At 44.7% G+C, this 21,525-nt stretch overlaps 1 protein-coding gene across 8 annotated transcripts in view; it reads left to right on the top strand.

The window, feature by feature from the left end:
• kirrel3b (kirre like nephrin family adhesion molecule 3b) overlaps window positions 1-21,525 on the top strand; it is a 211,039-nt gene that overhangs the window by 105,035 nt on the left and 84,479 nt on the right. For all 8 annotated transcript variants that reach the window (XM_036965155.1, XM_036965157.1, XM_036965156.1 and 5 more), the window contains exon 2: window positions 19,322-19,471. In XM_036965155.1, the coding sequence (XP_036821050.1) occupies window positions 19,322-19,471 (150 nt within the window). The remainder of the gene's footprint in view (window positions 1-19,321; window positions 19,472-21,525) is intronic.

The raw sequence follows: 21,525 nt of genomic DNA, 5'->3' as shown, positions 1-21,525 counted from the left end.
CACACTGTGTGCCAGTCCACATTTGGGTTGAGGTGAGGTGAGTGCCCCTGTGCCTGGGAGGGAGGCAGGAGAGCTAGCACAGACGTGGCTGGGCAGGATCCTTCTTGCAAGGATTAGCCTGCTAAAGGTCAGACTAGCTGTCAGAGCGGGGCATGAGTTCTAATCTCCCTCTCTCCATTTGACCTTTCCAAGGCTACATTAGCTCCATCAGTGGCTGCTGAGGTTACACTGCTACACCATGCAAAATCTGCCCACTTGTGATAGGTGGTGTTTTGCAAGTTAGCAGGGCTATAGCTGCTTTAACCTGTGTGACAGGGAAGAAGGGTAATATCCTCCTAGTGCAGGAGTTTAGTGTAGGAGGTTAAATGAATGAGTCACCGGTTAGGCTAGGCTAACAGCTCCAGCCAGTCATAATGGTTTCCCTCTCCTCGTGAAGCCCTCTAGCTAATTGGTTTAGAACACGTCATCATCACCACTTAGGGGGGTTAAGACATGCCACATACCTCAGTAGGCACACATTCCAGTGGAGAGGAGAGCAAGGCTTCCTATATCATCAACAGGTTTAAATGGATCTCATTGCGACATAATGAGGTATATATAACCTCTGTGGAGGGAAGTGGATGGCACAATTTCTAAGACTAACTTCTGGATTCTGAGTCGGATACAGTAGAGTATATCCCCATTACGCTCTCATTAGATTGAGACAAGGCCATTGTTGAATATTTTCCCACTTCACTGTTCACTCCTGGCCTTTTCCTACCCTCATCAAGTCCAAGAAGATCTATGTCGAGCAGGATTCTTCACCAGGGACCATCCTCCTTCTGCAGTGTTAATGAGACTGGAACCGTGGGCCCATTCGGTCACACAGACATTAAACCATTGTTAGGTACACAGTTAATTATCACTTGTTAACTCTGTATGAGACAGTTAGGGAACCTCCCAAGCCCACTGAGGTAGAAAGTGGTGCACAAGCAGTGTCTGAACTCTGCTTTGGGTCCTGCGGTGCCCGGGCTACCTCCGTCACAGCTGGTCGGGGAAGTACCCCAGTGTATAATCACTTCAATACCATTAGTCAGACAGGACCCAACAAAGCTAAAGTTTACCTTTGTTGGAAGCTGTGTGTGTGAGTCAGTGAGCTCATGCCATGCGTGTTGATTCGCAGGAGCATGTCTAAAATACATGACATGTTGGGATTGACAGGAGTATGAAGGAGACATCAGATTAGCAAGGGGAAGAGTAAGATGCTGTAGATGGGTTTCAAAACTCTCTGACTTTCGGGAGCTGAATTATTGCCCCAGGCAGCGCTTCCGGCAACAGAACTTTCAAGAGGTGGGGAGTTGAAGTCAGAAGGCGGGGAACCGTGCAAAAAGGCTGTCCTGTGGCTTCACACTCCAATGCACCAGTTGTGGATGGGGATCTGACATGGGCCCCAGAGGGAAGGCCTGCAGCCCAGAGTGAGTGAGGGTAACTTGGGAGAAGACTCCCCTGAGCTACGACATCAAACCTCTAGCACTCCTCAGAGGACTGGCTCTCTCTGTTCACTATTATCCAGACAATGCCCAGTCTTAACACCCTCGTCAGTCTCCAGATGCCCCCAAGGCTCTGCTGGTTACCATGCAGTCAGGGAGGAGAAGTGTGGGTGTTGTAGTACCTTTGAAATGACTGGAGATTGAGATGTGCTGTGAGATACAGGTCCCTGCCTTTTTTGAAAAGTGGTAATCTATAGTGCAGATTCCACTTTCAACAGTATACTAGTGGGATGTTTTTATTTATAAAGAGAATAACTTTTATGTTGAGAACAAAATATTTTTAGGGTGGGTTTGACTTAAGAGCAACACCTTCATCTAGCAAAATGGTGACATTTGGCTCTCTCACTGAATCCAGCTATTGCATAATATGTTTTCTCCTTCACTGAAACGCAGTAGTTTGATAAACAGTGTTTTGAAGATCACCCTGGAACTGGTAGAATAACTGGTAGGATAACTGGTAGGATAAGCACGCATCTCTCAGGTGAAAAATGCAAAAAATAAAGAGGAGCATTTCCATTGATCTATTTCACGTCTGATTAATACTGATGCATTCTGGGGCTATTTGCCCACAGAGTCTCTGGCAAACCTTTACCCTCTCGTTTACGCTACTGCCTAAATGCTGTGCCCACAGAATAAGGCACAGCTGTGCACTTAATGGCATTTGTTAATGTACTGTAAAGGACATAAAATATAAATGGCTTCGTTTTCTGCAAGCTCCCTCTTTTATATAATATGTTTTATATGTTGAATTCCCATTTATTTATTTGAAGGCAGGTGTGATTTATGTCCTCGCAATTGCTGTAAAGTCGTTACATTGAAAAGCTAATTCTGTTTTGATTGAGTGATTTTCCTGAAAATGGTGTCGTGTACAAGGTAGCAGCATGATAGCACATCCAAATTGAGATGTGTTTGGTCCCATTTGGGCATGGATATGCACTTCTGTAAAAGCCAATTTGAAGAAGACATCCAGGGAGTTGCCAGAAATTGGCAACCCTGTCTGGTCCTCTCTGAGACAGAACTCTCTGCCATTGTGTCACGCCCTGACCTTAGAGAGCCTTTTTTATGTCTCTTTTTGGTTTGGTCAGGGTGTGATTTAGGTGGGCATTCTATGTCCTTTATTTCTATGATTTGTGTTTCTATGTGTTGGCTGGGTATGGTTCTCAATCAGGGACAGCTGTCTCTGATTGGGAATCATACTTAGGTAGCCCTTTTCCCTCCTTTCAGTGTAGGTAGTTAACTTTGTTTGTAGCACTTAGCCCCGTAAGCGTCACGGTTGTTTCTTTCATTTGTTGTTTTGTTGGCGACATTTTAAAAATAAAGAAAATGTACGCTCACCATGCTGCACTTTGGTCTACTTCCAACGACACCCGTGACACATTGACAGGTCATCTCATTCTATAACCTTTAGCCCACATCACCTCCACTGTAGCACAGAAATGCTAGACCATGTCCAGATATTCAGGGAAAGTACATCATCTTGTCTTTTTTTCAGTAATAGGATATACTGTATGTAAAAAAAATAAAAAAAGGGCTTCCTGAATCTTAACCCACCTACCCCCATTTTCAGTAAAACATTAATACAATGCTGTCAGGGAAGGATTCAAAGAAAGACGAAGGAGGTCCACATTTAATTATTTTTACCTTATATACACTTATGGTGAAGTGTGCACTTGAGGGATAATGACTTTCTTTAGCCATGTGTTATAGCGCCCAGGACTGAAATGGATCTCTTTATTACGAACTCAATGGATTCCTTTTAGCGAAGGTGTGGTGTAATGCGGCTTTGACTCAGGATGCTATCTCATGTCAGCAGCCTCATACACATCTTCTGATAAAGCCTCCTCTTGTCCTGTAATAACAGCCCTGTCTCTGACAGGTTGCTACCTGCAGTCTGCCTCTCATCTCCAGTCTCACAAAGGCTTTCCTCTCTAATGCTACAGAGTGTTGGGAGATGGATGCTGCTCAAGTCAAAGAAGTACATTAGCGACACTTCCATCACTTGCATTCTTTATGTGCTACGAGTCCTCAACCCCCAGACTTGAGTTGAGATAAGAGAGCTCTAATGGTTACACAAACAGACTCATGACGCTGTCATCGGGACAATGTAGTTGAACTCTGACCCAGAACCCTCTCTCTCCCTCTCTCTGTGTGTCTGTCTCTGCCATACGAGGGAAGTCTATTTCCTACTGGCAGGGGAAGAGTAAAGCGTTACAAATGCATCACGACTAGATTGGAGAGCAGTTGCACTTAGTGCTAGGCTGCTCTGACAACACAAATGTGGCAACATACCGTCTTAAAGGATAAAACCATGTAATGTGGTCCATTTGGTGATGTCCAGTGACAGCTGGGAGATGGAACTCTGTACTTAACTTAATGCCACACAATGCCACGTGTAACAGTATAATTTTAGACCATCCCCTCGCCCATACCCGGGCGCGAACCAGGGACCTTCTGCACACATCAACAACCTACGAAGCGTCGTTACCCATCGCTCCACAAAAGCCGCGGCCCTTGCAGAGCAACTACTTCAAGGTCTCAGAGCAAGTGACGTCACTGATTGAAACGCTATTTAGCGCCCACGCTAACTAAGCTAGCCGTTTCACATCCGTTACACTCACCCCCCCTTTGACCTTCCTCCTTTTTCCGCAGCAACCAGTAATCCGGGTCAACAGCATCAATGTAACAGTATAAATTTAAACCGTCCCCTCGCCCATACCCGGGCGCGAACCAGGGACCTTCTGCACACATCAACAGTCACCCTCGAAGCATCGTTACCCATCGCGCCACAAAAGCCACGGCTCTTGCAGAGCAAGGAGAACTACTACTTCAAGGTCTCAGAGCAAGTGACGTCACTGATTGAAACACTATTTAGCGCCCACGCTAACTAAGCTAGCCGTTTCACATCCGTTACACACGTATTGGGAGAAAACAAAAGGGACTGCAGGTTGTTGTAACCTGGTGGTGGCTACACACACACACACACCACACACGCACGCACACACACAGAGAAGAACTAAGCAAAACAAAGAAACAAATGATTTGTCATTATTTGTCACAATATCCAAATCCTAATCACAGCTTATATGACAATAAATAAGCATGGGATCATTATGTCAGAGTTCATGGTGATGGTGGTGGGATGGCTTCTTGGTGGTAATGGCTATGGCAGCGCTGTTGTCGTTGTTTTGATTTAACCTGGCAGTTTTGCTGTGGCGAGCAGCTCCCCCAAATCAAGGCTAAGTGGCGGATTCATCAGTATCCCGCCGACACAGAACACTCGCCTGGTGGTGACACTGTGGCGGGCACTGATTGGGACAAATACGTCTCCCTCTGGTGTCAGCTCTCATTCACCTATCTGAGCGTCGGTTGAAAGAAAGACAAATGTTTTGATTAGGGGCCTCTCTCAATGTCACGGCGGCCAGCGGATAAAAAGGAGACGAGGTCCTCGCTAAGGGAGCAGCAGAGATGGGGGAAGAAGAGGAAAATGGATGTATCCGCTGTCTGGAGGGCATTAAATGGGCTTTTTATGAGCGAGAGAAAGCGTCAACAGTACAAGCATCTATTTTAATGAGTCCCGTATCCCATTGCCAGAGGATCATTTTTAACCTTTGCTTGGTAATACCATTTCCAATAACATGATACTCGGAAAACTATAAACAATAACATAAGCCACGTTACTGCTGCCTTCATGATAAAACATGATTTTTAGACTGCATGGCATTGTATTGATCAATCTTCTTGTCATATATTCTTAGATTCTCCTTTGGTAGTGTGAGGGAAAGGCCATCTATGGGGAGAGATTCTTCCTGCGTAGACAATTAGGAGCCTTGGTGACAACAGTGATGTAATCACCATCATGGCCTTCACTATAGTACACCTGGCTCTGGCTGGGAGCATAAGTTTGAATGGTTTACCTTACGCCCACCCATGTCTCATCAACCCTGCTATCCATCTCATCTCCTTGCCATGTAACGAGCTGTCAGTTATTCCCGCTTAGCTTTCCAACTTCTGATGCCATCCATGAGGAGTATAGGCCAGGATTGGAATCCCATTTCTCTTGGAGCATGGGAGCATTAGCAGTCTTATTTCACCAGCAATATATGAGTTGTGGTGCTCTCTCTTGCTTTTTCCTCTCAGACAATAATTCATTATAGCAGACTCCTGTAGAGCCACCCAGGACCCTTTCAGAATTCCTCAGATGTGCTTTAATGGACCTGACCCCCTGGCTGATCACACACTGAACAGGAAATGTATTAACTTGAGCCATCTCCAACCGGCTTTGTTCCTAAAAAGAGTCAGAAATGTATTTTGATTTGTAAAGTTGCTCTATGATTTTTTTACCTCCCCCCTATTCTTTCTCCCTCCTTCCTGGCTGGCGGCCTTGGGCTGTGTTTTAAAGTCTTTTGTACTTGCAGCAGGAAAATCAATCGAAGGAATCAAAGTCGCTGAGGATACATCTCTCTCTCTCCTACACCCTCCACTCTTGTTCAATCAGCCAAACACTAGGCAGACTGAACCCAGCATCTGATATAGAACACTTCTTCTCCCAATGAGAAATTAATACACTTTTTTTCTGTTAGGTTTGAGAGAAAAACCTTGAAGAATTTGACACATCAACAGCACACTGTAGAAAACGTTCAACAACTTGAGCTGTATTTGCGCTTCTGTGTTGCACTTCTCAAACAATACTCAATTGTGGCTAAATGAGAATGGTGTCAATCAATTACATTTGGCAAGGCCAACTTTTAAATTGTCATTGGGGACAAACCAGGTCCAACTGTGAAGCAACAGAAAATACAGCAATACTTTATTCCCATTGTTGTTTTGGACACAGCAAGTCTGCAAAGGAAGGACACATTGTAGAACAATACAAGTCGACAAGGGAGAGACCCATTATGGGACAACTTAGTGTGTTGAGCACTGCTAGCATTATAAAGCTGAACTAAAGAGCCATCATCAACGCTTCCATTTAATTGCTGACACCATTTATCACACAAACTCCCAATTTCCCAGTATACCTTTTCCTGTCTACTGTAACAATTAAATACAGCTGACAAATTAGTGTCCTTATCCAGTTTAAGTGTTTGGGGATTAGCACCCCCTACGTAAGCTCGCTGACTTTGTCATCTCTATATTTCTCAGTAATAAGATTCACAAAACACTTTTCCGGGTGAATACATTTTCAAAACAAACTCCCTGTAGACAAGGTGTTGCATATGCTCCAAGATACATTTAGCAGAAGAAAATAAACACCTTCCACACAGAAGAATGTGTGATGCTGATAATATTTCATTCTCTTTACAATCCTGGTTGACAGCTTTAGTAGGCTGATCAAATATCACTGCATATAGTTCAGAACTTGACATATTGTTAACTTGGTTAGGTTATCTCTATTTATTAGACCCTGAACGTGAATTGTACACATTTCCTCACCTTTCATGACACGGCAGTTATGCCTTTGGGCTTATTTCAAAACACTTCATCTGTCTTTCTATTTAATTTTTGTCAAAAAGGAGATAGTCGCTCAATGCCTTGAACCCAATATGCCATGAAAGCCGTATCTTTTATCTCATCAACCCACAAAACGTGAGCTATGGCTTGACAAAGGGCTGTGTGGCTCTCGACCTGTTGTGACACAGCATGTAATGGAAAATTGGACTTTCCCTTTAAATGTATGATGTGTCCATTGAAGGAAGGCCCTCTCTATAGCACATCCATCAAGCAACTCAACCGAGGCTGGCCAAAGATCTCATCTCTCAATAATGAATCTGATCAATCCCAATAAAAGCACATTGTGACTGGACCTTTCAAGGTCTATCTCTAGCAAAAACGTATTCCCTTTACAAAGCATCAAGAGTTTCACTACACGACTATACCAAGAAAGTGCTTGGTCTTAATGTCTCAGCTACAGCCCCATTGTGATATCTCCTTGAAGCCTTGCCACTACACATTGCACTGTGTGATGGAGAGGCCTGAAGAGCCAGGGAGGAAGTTCATAGAGGAAGAACCTAATTACAATGCTGGGGAAACAGAAGGGGCCCTTCTATTTCTATCAGACACATCTGATCTTCACACTCCTTCTACCCATTTTTCATTACCATCTCTTTTATGTTTTTACTTGTCATTATGAAAAACTCAAAGTTTAAAAAAATAAAGAAAAATAAGTAAAGTTTGCAAAGATAGCCTCTGGGTTTTCAATCAATACACGTCCTGAGAGACTGCTGTGTTACATTGCATTCTATGCTAAGTGAACTGTTATGTCTGTTCAACTGGAGTTACCTTGGAAACAAGCCCATGGTACTCTCTTTTTCCATGACAGTAATCACAATCGCTGGTCAGATTAGTCCCATTGTTTAAAGCAAAAAGCCCTAATAAAATATGATAGGCCAACTTTATATTTATCTCTACTACATTTGAACACTTAAAAACTCAAAAGGCTGTCTGGCTAGCCATTTCCATTAGCCCTCCTTCCCGTCTATTATAAAAATGTGGAAACAGAATTAACTTAGGACAGAACATGACTTAAGAATCCATTCTGTAACTTTTGAAGCCTTAAAGCTCTTTTGACTTGATTTTATGCCAACTGAAAGAAAGATGCAGGCCAGAAAGATTTAATAAAGGTTTCTGGCACTAGATACTCGAATGTCTGCATTCCGTAGAAACAATATTTTTTCTTTCTGCCCCTGTGGCTGATGATAGAGAGTGTGTCTATGAGGCTGTCTCTCGTTGCCATTTGTAATTTTTTTAACTCATCATTGGAAGCAATCCGTCTTGATTGTGCCTCAGCAACTGTCCTGTTCCACTAACGAGCAGCGCCAGAGCGGGCATAAATACACAGGCTTCCCGCGGCTGCGGTGTTTATCTTTCCTGCTCCATGTATTTACAGTCTCAGAGACAAATCTTCATAAGAACAGCAGCCATCACATTGCAGAGAGGGCCTGGTGGATATGTTGGCTTATTTGTTTTAGCAGTGTCCGGGTGAGGAAAATGGGTTCGTACATTCTGAGGGATGATAAATACATCAATGCAATGCCTCATCTAATGGATTCCACAGCCACTTTATGAAATGTTCATTATTGCTAACTATTGCTATATCTTTGCAAGCTGTGGCTGAGGGATTCTGTTTTGTCCACATTGATGAAGTATCCAGAAAAGCCAATACATGATGTAATGTGCAGCTCAGACAATTCATCTAATTATTCAGGCAGGAGAGAAGAGAAAAACCTTGAGGCTAGTCTGAACCTAGTCTGAATCTATAAAAAAATCTAACTTCGAACTTCATCGTTTTGGCCCATCATCACTAATACATAGAATTGTAGCTTTGTCATGAAGACGTGGATTCTTTCCTGGTTGCCGCAAAAAGAAAATGTTCCATGATGATTACCCTAATTTCTTATGGACTGTCTTTCAAAATGCTTGTTCTACATCAAATGTAATTGTCAGTAACTGGGATGAAGACAAAAGCAATTCGAATGAATTTGATTTTCTGAACAGCTCACTTAAAGCCTTTCAGTGCATAGGCTTCAGGTGTAATACCAGTTAATTTACATCTGCATATCAAAAGTGAGTTATTCTTGGCTGGCAAGCTAACCATTTGTCCATCTCCAGGCCCTTTCATTTGAAGTGTCAGTTAGTCAGACTGCTTCAGACATTCTGTGCTCAAAGAATCCCTCTGAAGAGATCCAGAATATTTCAGAAGAGAAAAAAATTAATAATAGCAAAGTGTCTTATCTTGCTTTCAAGCAAACATCATTTAAAGGCTATTATCTACTACGAGAGCTTGGACTATAAGGTTCTATCTGCTAAAAGATGATTCTGACATAATTTACTTTTAATTTCCAAACCCTCATTGGTTTGAATGGTGTAAGCAATTTTGTTTATTGTGTTCTTTTAAACTTAACAACATGCATTGGGATATTTAGAGTACTATATACTGTAGGTAGAGAACATCGAACAGATAACAAAATGGCAACAAAAATGACTATAGAACCAAGCTCATATTACGATACTTGTGTGTACATCTGTGTGTGTGTGGGAATGCAATGAAATATCAATGTGACCAAACATCAGGAAAGTGACCTTATAATTGGCATATTAAGCTCTATTAAGAAGTCAATTAATGATAAATAATTGAAAAGTTAATATGGGACTGACTGACGTGGTGACCCGCAATCTCCTCAGTACTATTTTCCTATGTCATTAATTATTATAATATCATAATAGATAAGATTATAATGACCGTCGATTTGAAGTTGACCTTCAGAACATGATAACATGTAATCAGGTCCCAGTATGATGTCATAAAGCTAAGTATATCATAGCAAAGGAATCCATTAAATCTCTAACTCATCCATTATAGTCTTTTGTGGGGTACCAGGGAATATCATACAGTATGTTAGCTATCTCAAAAGGGGATGACTATGGCGTGATTTCAGTGCCAACAGTGCTCCACAGAAGACCCTTATTTTTCAATCTGATTGGTGTTTAGCACAATAGAGATAGATGAGGTGTAGGGCCTCAGCCGTGGCCTCACCTTGCTGTAGTTAATGTTAGTCAAACGCTTCATGCATCACATCCTCATAATTGTCCAGCCTCACCTCACTTCTTGTCAGCCACTTAGTCCCCACGGTCCAGTCTAGAAGTAATGGAAGAAACAAAAGAGATTGAAAAGTAGTGCAGGGAGTCAGTATAGCGAAGCAACTAGCTAGCTTATCCTTATACCTAATGAAAGAAACTCAGGAAAATGCCACGACTTTGAGTATTATGCACTCTGGCTTTCTGCTTTATGCCCTACTAATTAATTGATGCACCTCACAGCACGGTTCTGTGAGGTAGTCGAATTAGTGATTGCGCTCCAGATAATTAAATGCGTCAATCATGGCCCCGGCACTGTCAGTCGGAGAGGGAGTGGTGGAGTGGTTAGTGTGTGACTGATCAGCGTGTGGCGATGAAGGGCAAGAGCATGTGTCTCTGTCTCCAGGAGGAAGGACAACTGGCGGCGAGATGGAGGGGGATGCATTGTACATTTCTGCTGTCAATCACAATGTGGCATTTTACTCTAATAAGTTGGAGGCAAGGCCAAATGATCGGGGTTTGAGTTGGAACAAAGCCATTTGAGGAGAAATTACATAGAATTGAGAGTGCTGTGTGTATGGTGTAGTCTAGTATGGCTTCAAAGATCATTTACTAATGTATGACGTTTATGACTCCCTCAGCAGAGACAGATGTAGTACAGACATTGTTTACAGTTGAGAATCACTGTCACACCCTGACCATAGTTTACTTTGTATATTTCTATGTTGTGGTTGGTCAGGGTGTGATCTGAGTGGGCATTCTATGTTACATGTCTAGTTTGTCTAGTTCTATGTTCGGCCTGATATGGTTCTCAATCAGAGGCAGGTGTTCGTCATTGTCTCTGATTGGGAACCATATTTAGGTAGCCTGGGTTTCACTGTGTGTTTGTGGGTGATTGTTCCTGTCTATGTGTTTTCACCAGATAGGCTGTTTAGGTTTTCGTTACGTCCTTTATTTTTGTAGTGTTTGTATTGATTCGTGTTTTACGTTTGTTCATTAAAACATGGATTGAAATCTACACGCTGCATTATGGTCCGATCCTTGTTCTACCTCTTCATCAGAGGAGGAGATAGAAGAAAACCGTTACAGAATCACCCACCACCAACGGACCAAGCAGCGTGTCAACAGGCAGCAACAGCAGCGTAAAGAAGAATGGACATGGGAGGACGTTTTGGATGGCAAGGGCTGTTACACTTGGGAGGAGATACTGGCTGGAAGAGATCGCCTCCCATGGGAACAGGTGGAGGCACTTAGGAGAGCAGAGGCAGCCGGAGAGAGGAGCCGGCGATATGAGGGAACACGGCTGGAAAGGAAGCTCGAGAGGCAGCCCCAAAAATTTATTGGGGGGGGGGCTAACAGGGAGTATGGCTACGCCAAGTAGGAGACCTGCGCAAACTCCCTGTGCTTACCGGGGGGCTAGAGAGACCGGACAGGCACCGTGTTATGCAGTGGTGCGCACGGTGTCTCCTGTGCGGGTGCATAGCCAGGTGCGGTATATTCCAGCTCCGCGTGTCGGCCGGGCTAGATTGAGCGTCGAGCCTAATGCCATGAAGCCGGCTCTACGCAGCTGGTCCCCAGTGCGTCTCCTTGGGCCGGCTTACATGGCACCAGCCTTGCGCTCGGTGTCTCCGGTTCGCCTGCATAGCCCAGTGCGGGCTATTCCACCTCGCCGCACTGGCAGGGCGACCGTGAGCATTCAACCAGGTAAGGTTGGGCAGGCTCGGTGCTCAAGAGCTCCAGTGCGCCTGCACGGTCCGGTTTTTCCAGTACCACCTCCACACCCCAGCCCTCCGGTAGCAGCTCCCCGCACCAGGCTTCCTGTGCGTGTCCTCGGCCCAGTACCACCAGTGCCAGCACCACGCATCAGGCCTACAGTGCGTCTCGCCTGTCCAGCGCTGCCAGAGCCTTCCTCCTTTTCAGCGCTGCCGGAGTCTCCCGCCTGTTCGGAACTGCCAGTCTGCGAGGAGCTGCCAGTCTGCGAGGAGCTGCCAGTCTGCGAGGAGCTGCCAGTCTGCGAGGAGCTGCCAGAGCTGCCAGTCTGCAGGATGCAGCCAGTCAGCATGGAGCAGCCAGTCAGCATGGAGCAGCCAGAGCTGCCAGTCAGCATGGAGCAGCCAGAGCTGTCAGTCAGCATGGAGCAGCCAGTCAGCATGGAGCAGCCAGAGCTGCCAGTCAGCATGGGGCAGCCAATCAGCATGGAGCAGCCAGAGCTGCCAGTCAGCATGGAGCAGCCAGAGCTGCCAGTCAGCATGGGGCAGCCAGTTAGCATGGAGCAGCCAGATCTGCCAGTCGACCAGACTCTTCCAGATCTGCCAGTCGACCAGACTCTTCCAGATCTGCCAGTCGACCAGACTCTTCCAGATCTGCCAGTCGACCAGACTCTTCCAGATCTGCCAGTCGACCAGACTCTTCCAGATCTGCCAGTCGACCAGACTCTTCCAGATCTGCCAGTCGACCAGACTCTTCCAGATCTGCCAGTCGACCAGACTCTTCCAGATCTGCCAGTCGACCAGACTCTTCCAGATCTGCCAGTCGACCAGACTCTTCCAGATCTGCCAGTCGACCAGACTCTTCTAGATCTGCCAGTCGACCAGACTCTTCCAGATCTGCCAGTCGACCAGACTCTTCTAGATTCTCCAGTCAGCCAGGATCTGCTAGATCCAACTACCTGCCTGGGCTTCCTCTCAGTGCTGGGCTTCCTCTCAGTGCTGGGCTTCCTCTCAGTGCTGGGCTTCCTCTCAGTGCTGAGCTTCCTCTCAGTGCTGAGCAACCCATCAGTCCCGAGCTACCTCTGTCCCGAGCTGTCCCTCTGTTCCGAGCGGTCATTAAGGAGGGTAACCTATCTAGGGACGCTAAGGAGGTGGACTAAAATGATTATGGAGTGGGGTCCACGTCCAGCGCCAGAGCCGCCACCGCGGACAGATGCCCACCCAGACCCTCCCCTATAGGTTCAGGTTTTGCGGCCGGAGTCCGCACCTTGGGGGGGGGGGGGGGGGAGGGGGGTACTGTCACACCCTGACCATAGTTTACTTTGTATATTTCTATGTTGTGGTTGGTCATGGTGTGATCTGAGTGGGCATTCTATGTTACATGTCTAGTTTGTCTAGTTCTATGTTCGGCCTGATATGGTTCTCAATCAGAGGCAGGTGTTCGTCATTGTCTCTGATTGGGAACCATATTTAGGTAGCCTGGGTTTCATTGTGTGTTTGTGGGTGATTGTTCCTGTCTGTGTTTTCACCAGATAGGCTGTTTAGGTTTTCGTTACGTTCATTACGTCCTTTATTTTTGTAGTGTTTGTATTGATTCATGTTTTACGTTTGTTCATTAAAACATGGATCGAAATCTACACGCTGCATTTTGGTCCGATCCTTGTTCTACCTCTTCATCAGAGGAGGAGATAGAAGAGAACCGTTACAATCACATTCAATTAATTCATGTAGTATTCTTGTTATCTTATTCCCATAAAACCCAGAAGTGAATACACTGAAATACATGAATCAAAAATCCTGACTTGATGCTACTGTGGGGACTCTTGAAACAAACTTCCTGCAGGGAACGTCTGTATTCCGATTAGATGTTATCAACTTGCAAAAATCCAATGACATGGAAGTGCTGTCATATTTATGCAATTTTGTATCACATTCCCAGCAAAGGAAGATTACTTTTTAAAGTAAGACTACATTCGGGCTCCCGAGTGGCGCAGCGGGGTTTAAGGCACTGCATCTCAGTGCAAGAGGCGTCACTACAGTCCCATCACATCCGTCTGTGATTGGGAGTCCCATAGGGTGGCGCACAATTGGCCCAGAGTTGTCCGGGTTTGGCCAGGGTAGGTCGTCAAGAATTTATTCTTAACTGACTTGCCTCAGTAAATAAAGTTTTTTTATTATTATTATAAAATGTTAGTGCGGTCTGCCCTTCTGAAAGAAGTTATTTTAATCCCCGATTTTTAACACTTGTTGGTCCAGTGTAAAATTAATCTTCATCCACTGACCTCCCTGACTTGCTGGTCCACATTCTCTGGTGTCTTTCTTGTGGAATCTACACATCGCACATATGGATGCACAGTTTTGAGATGTGCCTTGTTGGGGATTGAGTGAGGAGAATTAGGGAGCCAAAGCGATATATTGGGTGATAAGCCGGAAGGATGAGCTGTAGATAAACATTTGGCTATGGAGATATAGGCAGAGAGGTGGGGAGCTCAGATTGATCCAGACATCAGGTTAGGCCCAATAGGCAGAATTCAATTAGAGAGAGATGGGCTTAGATACAGTAATCCATATTGCTGGGGTTTGTGTTTTCTTTGGTCCTCAGGCTTGGATTAGTGGAGAACTGCTGGAGTCCTTTTACCCATTATTGTGTCCTCAAATAACTCACATCGCCTCGGCACAGGTAAATTTAAAGCCTGTCGCTGCACTTAGATCATTTTCCTATCTGTCTTCAGTGGGGCACTTTTCATCTTTGGGCAGGAGGAAATGGAACTGTGGGGGCCCACTAGCTGAGTGGATGGTGATTCTAACATGACTGAGGTTGCCTTGGATGTTGAAAAGGAAAACACAATAATGATGGGATTTATTCATTAATTTCACACTCTCATTAGAGGTAGCTGGGCTCGGCAGACAGTCCCCATGGAAAACAGGCACAGGATTAGGAGACAGAGCTGCCGCCCCCAGCAAATGAATACACCGACACAGCATGCCCAGTGGGTGGGAGAGGAGGTATAGGGAGGGATGTTAGGAGGGGCAGGTGATTGGCATATCCATGCCAATATAGCCGTCAGGGAAGCCATACCATGTGCTCGGCCAAAGTTGTCACAAAACTACCTTGCAAACACCTTCCCTATTGTACATTCCACCTTCTCTCTAGCTCTCTCAGGGCTGAGGAAATGTGAAGACCAGGGGGATAATAGTCCCTGCTTATGATCCGTAGCTGAGCTCCAGGCAACGCGGACGGCATGACAGGCGTTGGGCGGCCGCTGCTCTAATTAGTAATCTCAAGTGGACTGGATGTGTGGCTCTAATGGTAATTTCTAGGTCTGATTGGCAGACAGCGGTGAGATTGGGGCCCGCAGCGAGGCCGTTAGCGCTGGGTGAAGTGTGTAGAGTGTGTGGAAACGCAATCACCATCCAACTGTAAACAAATGATCTGAAGTGAAATGAAAACATTAGGTGAAGGCAATGTACTCATACAGGCATTATGTGGACCTGCTCAGCGCCTCTAACAGCCTGCTTCCTCCAGAACCCTCAGCCCTTCATTCCCAATCATAGGTCTGCCGCCTTTAATGAATCAATTGACCCACAGAGTTCAGTCAAAAGGCGTTGTGTGAATGAGCAGTGATTTGTGTTAGTTAAATAGAGATAGATGCAGCTGCAAGTTCACTCAGGGGTTGAGCAGAGGTCGGGAGGCCGATGGGTCAATGGTGAGAGGTATTCATGTTCTATATGGCCCTACTTGAAACACAACAAAGTATAGACCCCATTTATTCTATTGCTGCGGACAGAGACGCGCCAAGGTATCATGTAGTGGCACTCTGATATCTCCATCTGAGAGAAACATACCTCCCATTCACAGAAAAATGGAGACTTAACTGGTCAGCGCTTTTTTATATCATTTCTTTGTGAAAACAGGTGAGAGGTTTAAGCTTGAGGAGGTGTTGCTAGGTGGGGAAGCCTCCCTACCTCCCTCCCTCAGGTTGTCGTCAGTGATCGTCACCTGGTGTCTACACTATCTCTACAAATGCCACCACATTCCTACACACATACACACACACACACACCTGACCCCTCTAATCAGGCCCCATTTATCTCAGCATATTGCTTTGTCTAGACATTTCACAAGGCTCATTCTCATCTTCCTCCATTAGCAGAAGTTAATAAAGCGTTATTAAGAGGGATTTCTGCTCTCTTCTGTCTCCTCCAGCACCTGAGCCTCACTGAAATCAGCATTCTCTCCAGCTACCAGCACCTCCAAAACCCCACCATTTTTTTCATTCACTGTCTATTTGTTATTATAAAATTGTCTGGGTTTTTCTTGCTCCACTTTAGTTTTTTTTGTCTCTCACTCCTCATTTTTGATCATCTGGTGTTATCGACCCACCATTCTTCTGCATGGGGGGAGGAGGAGGAGAGGAGAGGAGGAGAGGAATCTGTTGTCTCCACTCCACTGCACGTCATGCTTGGCTGCCCCTGCAGCTGGCCCAGGGAGGAAGAGGAGGAGGTAAATGAGGGGGCTCCGCTAAAGCCGCCCTGCTGTCCAACGGAGCCGAAAGCTGGCAGATGCGACATAGCCTTGTACGACGCACAGGGCTGTGACTTCACCGACACTGCTGAAGGACCTCCAGTCTTAAATGGGCTTACTCTGCTCCCCCATCCCTTCCCCATCCACCCATCCTCCCTAACCCCCACCCCTACCCTGTTCTCAGTGCTCCTCTGGTGACCTACATATGTGGACTGCCATAGATAGCCTTTTTACGTGAATGAAGCAGATCTCCATTTTGCTGCTCAAGTGGCCACACCAGGTGGACCTTGTTTTTCTCTGTGGGTGGGCACCTCTTAATCTCCCAGCTTCTCTCTCCCCCTCTCTCTCTACCACAGACTTCTGCAGCCCTCCTACGTCTGTATGGGTCTATGAGAGGCTGTACTCTTGAGAAACCTCTTTGCTCCCGCATTTATGTCTGTGGAGAATGGCTCTTTCATCAACTAAGGGGGTGGTTTATGAATACTGGGGGGGGGGGGGGGGGTTAACAATAGCTTTGACACTGTTTGATCTAGTCTCTATTCACCTAGTGAACCTGGAATTTGTGCATAATGTGTGTAGTGTGCGTATTTCCTTTATACAGATTTTAGAATATTAACTTGAAAATCTGTTGCCAATTGGATGGAAACCAAGCTACTGTCTTGAAACAGAGTATCGCCAGAAGGGAATATTTAGGTTAGCATGTTTTTTTGGCAGGAGTTTTTAGGCATTGAATTATTTTTCATTACCGTTTTAATTAGATGTTAGTAGTAATTAAAATAATCATCCTAGGCTGTGAATAATAATAATAACTGGTGAGTTGAAGACCTGATGCAGGAGGAAGAGAGGCTGTGACAACCTCTGAGAAAATCATCCTAATCTGTCTAATTTGTTACAATGACGGGAAGGATTTTGACAGGGTGGGGAGAAGGGATTTGAACAGCGGGTTAGAAGATGGAGAAGGTATGGGGGTATTAGTGCTGCCAAGGCGGAGACGCCTCCGACATTAAATCAATTACAGCACAGGTTGAAGTGGTTGATAATAGCAATCCTGACTGAGAGGATAGAGAGCGGAAAAGAAGCTAATTTTCTTGCATTCTCTTCTTCTCTCACATGCCAAGAGATTTCACAAGCTGCCGTCTCTCCTACCATGTGTCTGAGCACTGACTGGTTCACTGCGTGCAGCCAAGATATACCCCTCCTAGGGGAGTCGGAACAAGGCTGTCTGGGTAGTATACCCAAGGCCAACACAACAAAAACGTCACAGGAAAACATGCCAGAGAGGCCCGTCGTGTTCCCGAAGATGAATAGCCCAGTATACTGTATGCTTACAGATTCTCAGCTCATTTTTTCAGATGTTGATTTAATAATGAGGGCGCATGCACGAGATGCGGCATACAGTGGGGGAGAATTTGTATAAATCAATATGGAGACTTGTGTTTACCTTTAACTAGCTATCACTCATGTTTCATCGGTCACAGGACTAAATATGACTGATGTGTTTACTAATGTAATACTTACACTGATGTAAAGACATTGTGTTTATATTTCTATCATCTATTATTGTCCCTCTCTCTGCTTTGTGTTAATGTTGTAAAAACAAAGCTAATCTGTTTTTTCTCTGTAATTACTATCAGAAAATAGGAAAACAACAACCCAAAGCATGAAAGAACAGGATTATTGTAAGCAATTCCGATATGTTGTGTAGATAGAGGTGCATTAAAGACAGGAACATCATTTACTATGTTTGTTGTTATTGCTATTATTGCAATCCGTTACCTTTCCTCTCCTATCTGCCACTTTTATTCCCCTTGGACATATTGCAACAGAATTATCAGGGGGGAAGCACATATCTCTTCATTATTTTCTTTGTTTGTGTGTGGATTGGGTTTTTTGTGCGTACATAAGAGGGAAAGCCAAGGCCATCCTAAACTTTGCACAACAATTTCACTTGAAAGTTTTAAAAAACAAGATAAAAAGAAAGGAGAGAAATCAACGAGAGTCCGTCTTATTGATCTGAGACCATGTCACTTGTCGAGATTCCTTCCTTATTCCCCCCCATCCCAAGATGCATTGCCTGTCTTTACATTATAGTAAGCCGAACACCATGCTTTACCTCCTGGTAAACACAATGTGCTGGAGAGGCTAACATCTCAGCCAACCCCAGCTTCAGATGACGACAGCGAGACGCAAGCAGGCGAGAACTATGGCCCAGATGACAGGCTGACTTTAAAAGGCTTTTTTTCTCCCTGCTATTCCTCTCAGAAGACCTTCCAATTACCCAATGGTCTTTGTGCTACAGTGTGGTAGGATGCCAAGGAATAGGGGATGGAGGGCTGCTGTTCAGGTGGACTCAGAGGGAGATAGCTTCAAAGATATCAGAGCCTCAACATGCTCACCAACACTCTGCATGTCAGTGACACGTCTCACTAAGTGCCATTCCCCGACTGCACCTCCAGTACCCCCTGTCCACCCCACCACCCCTAATGGGGTCCGTCACACCGCACTTTCTGCCTGAGCTCTGGTAGCACCATGCGGCTAATAAAGGGAATGGATGAAGTACATTAATGTGAGTGTGAGGGAATGGCTGCCAGAGATGTGGTGTTAGCAGACAGGGCTGTGATTTTGAGTGTGTGTCATGCGAGCAGCCAATCTGCATGTGTGAAATCCTATGTAAATGAAGATTGCTTTTCTGAGTAGAGTTTCAGAACAACTCTAATGCACCTATCTTGTTGGGTTAGGGGTTTGGTGTTTGCAACAGTCCTTTTGGGTTCGATTTTTGTTAGGTTTGGTGTTTGCACCAATCTGTTTGGATTAGGTGTTTGTGCCAGTCTGTTTGGGTTAGGTGTTTGTGCCAGTCCGTTTGAGTTAGGTGCTTCCACCAGTCCTTTTTTGGTTAGCTGTTTTGAAGGTGATGTCTTTGAATGTCTTATAGAACTGGATCATAGTATCTGACTGTTCATCTATCTTTCTGTGTGTTTCTCAAGGGGTCCAGGCCATGTTCACCCAGCAGCCCCAGGACCTGGTGGTGGTGGCCGGCCAGCCCGTCACCCTGCCCTGCTCCATTCCTGGCTACCATGGTGTTGTCCTTTGGATCAAAGATGGCCTGGCTCTAGGCGTTGGTAGAGACCTATCAGGTAAGGTCACTCTCAATCTCCTTCTGTCATGTGTCTGTTTCGGAATCCCTTTTCCAATCGCTTCCACGCCAGTAATATTACTTACTCGCTGTCATATATCTGTCAATGTTAGACTTCTACCTTCACTGCTTTTCATCTTTTGAAAGCTTAAGTCTTCTTTCTCATCGTCATAGAAATGTCACTGCAGGTAGATAAGCATACAGCACAATCCTATAATAACGCAGCACTGTGCATTAAATGTGGTGTTAACTTCATTGTAAACACAACAAAACAAGCTGAAATTCACTACTTTCATTAATCTGCATGCTCTGCCTTCATATTTAGCCTAACATTGAAGTGTTTGCCATTTTCTGTTCAGGACAATCAGGACGACAAGTCGAACATGAAGTAAAATTTGACAATAACAGTTACATGCATGAGTTGTATTGACAAATGTCAATAAACAAATGAACAAAACCATGATAGAAAATGTAATCATAATAATGCTGTAAGTACAGAAATTGTTTACTCAGTGGGAAATTAATATCCAATTAGTAAGTGACAACTGTGTGGAGTTTAAAGTTTGTGACAGCAACTATGTGAGCTTACAGTATTATAGACAATATGGGATTTCTTATTATCTCTTTGTAGAAAAATTTGCTAATGGTTGGTATCAGCAGATGCAGAAGACATCATCCAATGGTACAACCCAGAAGTCTGTAGCGCCAACATAGTGTTTAAAACGGGTCCAAAACACAGTGAAAATGTAATTGAAGATTTAATTACCACACTCCATTGTCCACCCCAAATATCTAGGGTCCAATAATATATACAGTGAAATAACCCAGACAGTTGTATTCACTTTAGCACTACCAGAAAAATGAGGCCCCATTAGTATCTAATGGAAAGATAAACCTAATTCAATAACAGTTTGTGGTGAGCAAAGAAGCCCAAAATCAACACTAAATGTGAAATCAATATAGCCAGGGGTCACATTTCAAGTACTTTTAGCTAGTAAATGGGTTTTAGAAGAGTAACTCACAATCCAAATGAAATCGGGCCTCTTGTATTATTACCTTAATTGTTTAATTTGAAGTACCACTTACTGCTGCACTGTCATTTTAGTAACCCGCTGCCTTTCCACTTGACGCTGGCGCCTGATCCATATTCATGAGACGCTATGACTATCTATTCTTCCAAATAAATATTTACAACCTTTTAACTTCCGACCTCTTGAGAGAGTAAATCCATAAAGCTTGGAAAATCAGCATTATTTTTTAAAATATATTTTAATTCGATTTACTTTAGAAATGGGATCCCTGGAATTCACGGCCTTAAACAGGGAGTAAGGGAGATGAGTCTGAAAACACCTCTCTTCCTCCATCACTGAGGGATCACTAGCCTGTCTCTCAGAGTACTTGCCATTCAAGTCATGGCAAAAAAAATCAACAGGGGCCCTTTAAAAGCGGAACCTCTTATGCTCTGTGTGATTAAATATGTATTCCACTAGAGATCTGGGGTCTCCTACCTTCTTACCTTCAGTGACTGCTCTAGTGTGCCTTTCTTTTCACCGATAGAGCTCTTTAATTAAACCTCACTGGACAACGGTGCCTTATCAGACCCCGGGAGGCTGGGGAAGGCAGTAAACAATGGCCCAACAGTTTTGAAGTGGTCGGGAGGAGAGGGAAGAGAGGGAGAAGAACTTATGATAATGAGGAGAGAGAGAGAGGATGTGAGCGACTCTTAACGGCACATCAGCAGCAGTTTAACAGTCATGGGCGAGAGAATATGGAGGGAGGCTGTAAACTGATCTCATTGTGTCTCCACCACGGTGAACCAACACTCCACTCTGTATGCGGATCAATGGCCGGGCCAGGACGCTCAGAGATGGGCAGAATCTGAATGCCACTCTCCATACAGCCTGTGTTGTTGAGATACATCGAATTGGAGAAGATTGCCATGGACGAAAGCGATCTTTATTAAGCAGTGTATTAAGATGAATGTCACTTTTTGAAATAAAGTGTACCATGGCTACTCTGTTTATTGTCTGTGCCTACGTCAACAAGCAATACAGT

This window comes from Oncorhynchus mykiss, chromosome 27, assembly GCF_013265735.2.
Source record: "Oncorhynchus mykiss isolate Arlee chromosome 27, USDA_OmykA_1.1, whole genome shotgun sequence".
NCBI classification, from domain to species: domain Eukaryota; kingdom Metazoa; phylum Chordata; class Actinopteri; order Salmoniformes; family Salmonidae; genus Oncorhynchus; species Oncorhynchus mykiss.
This window is presented reverse-complemented; position numbering and strand designations above follow the sequence as displayed.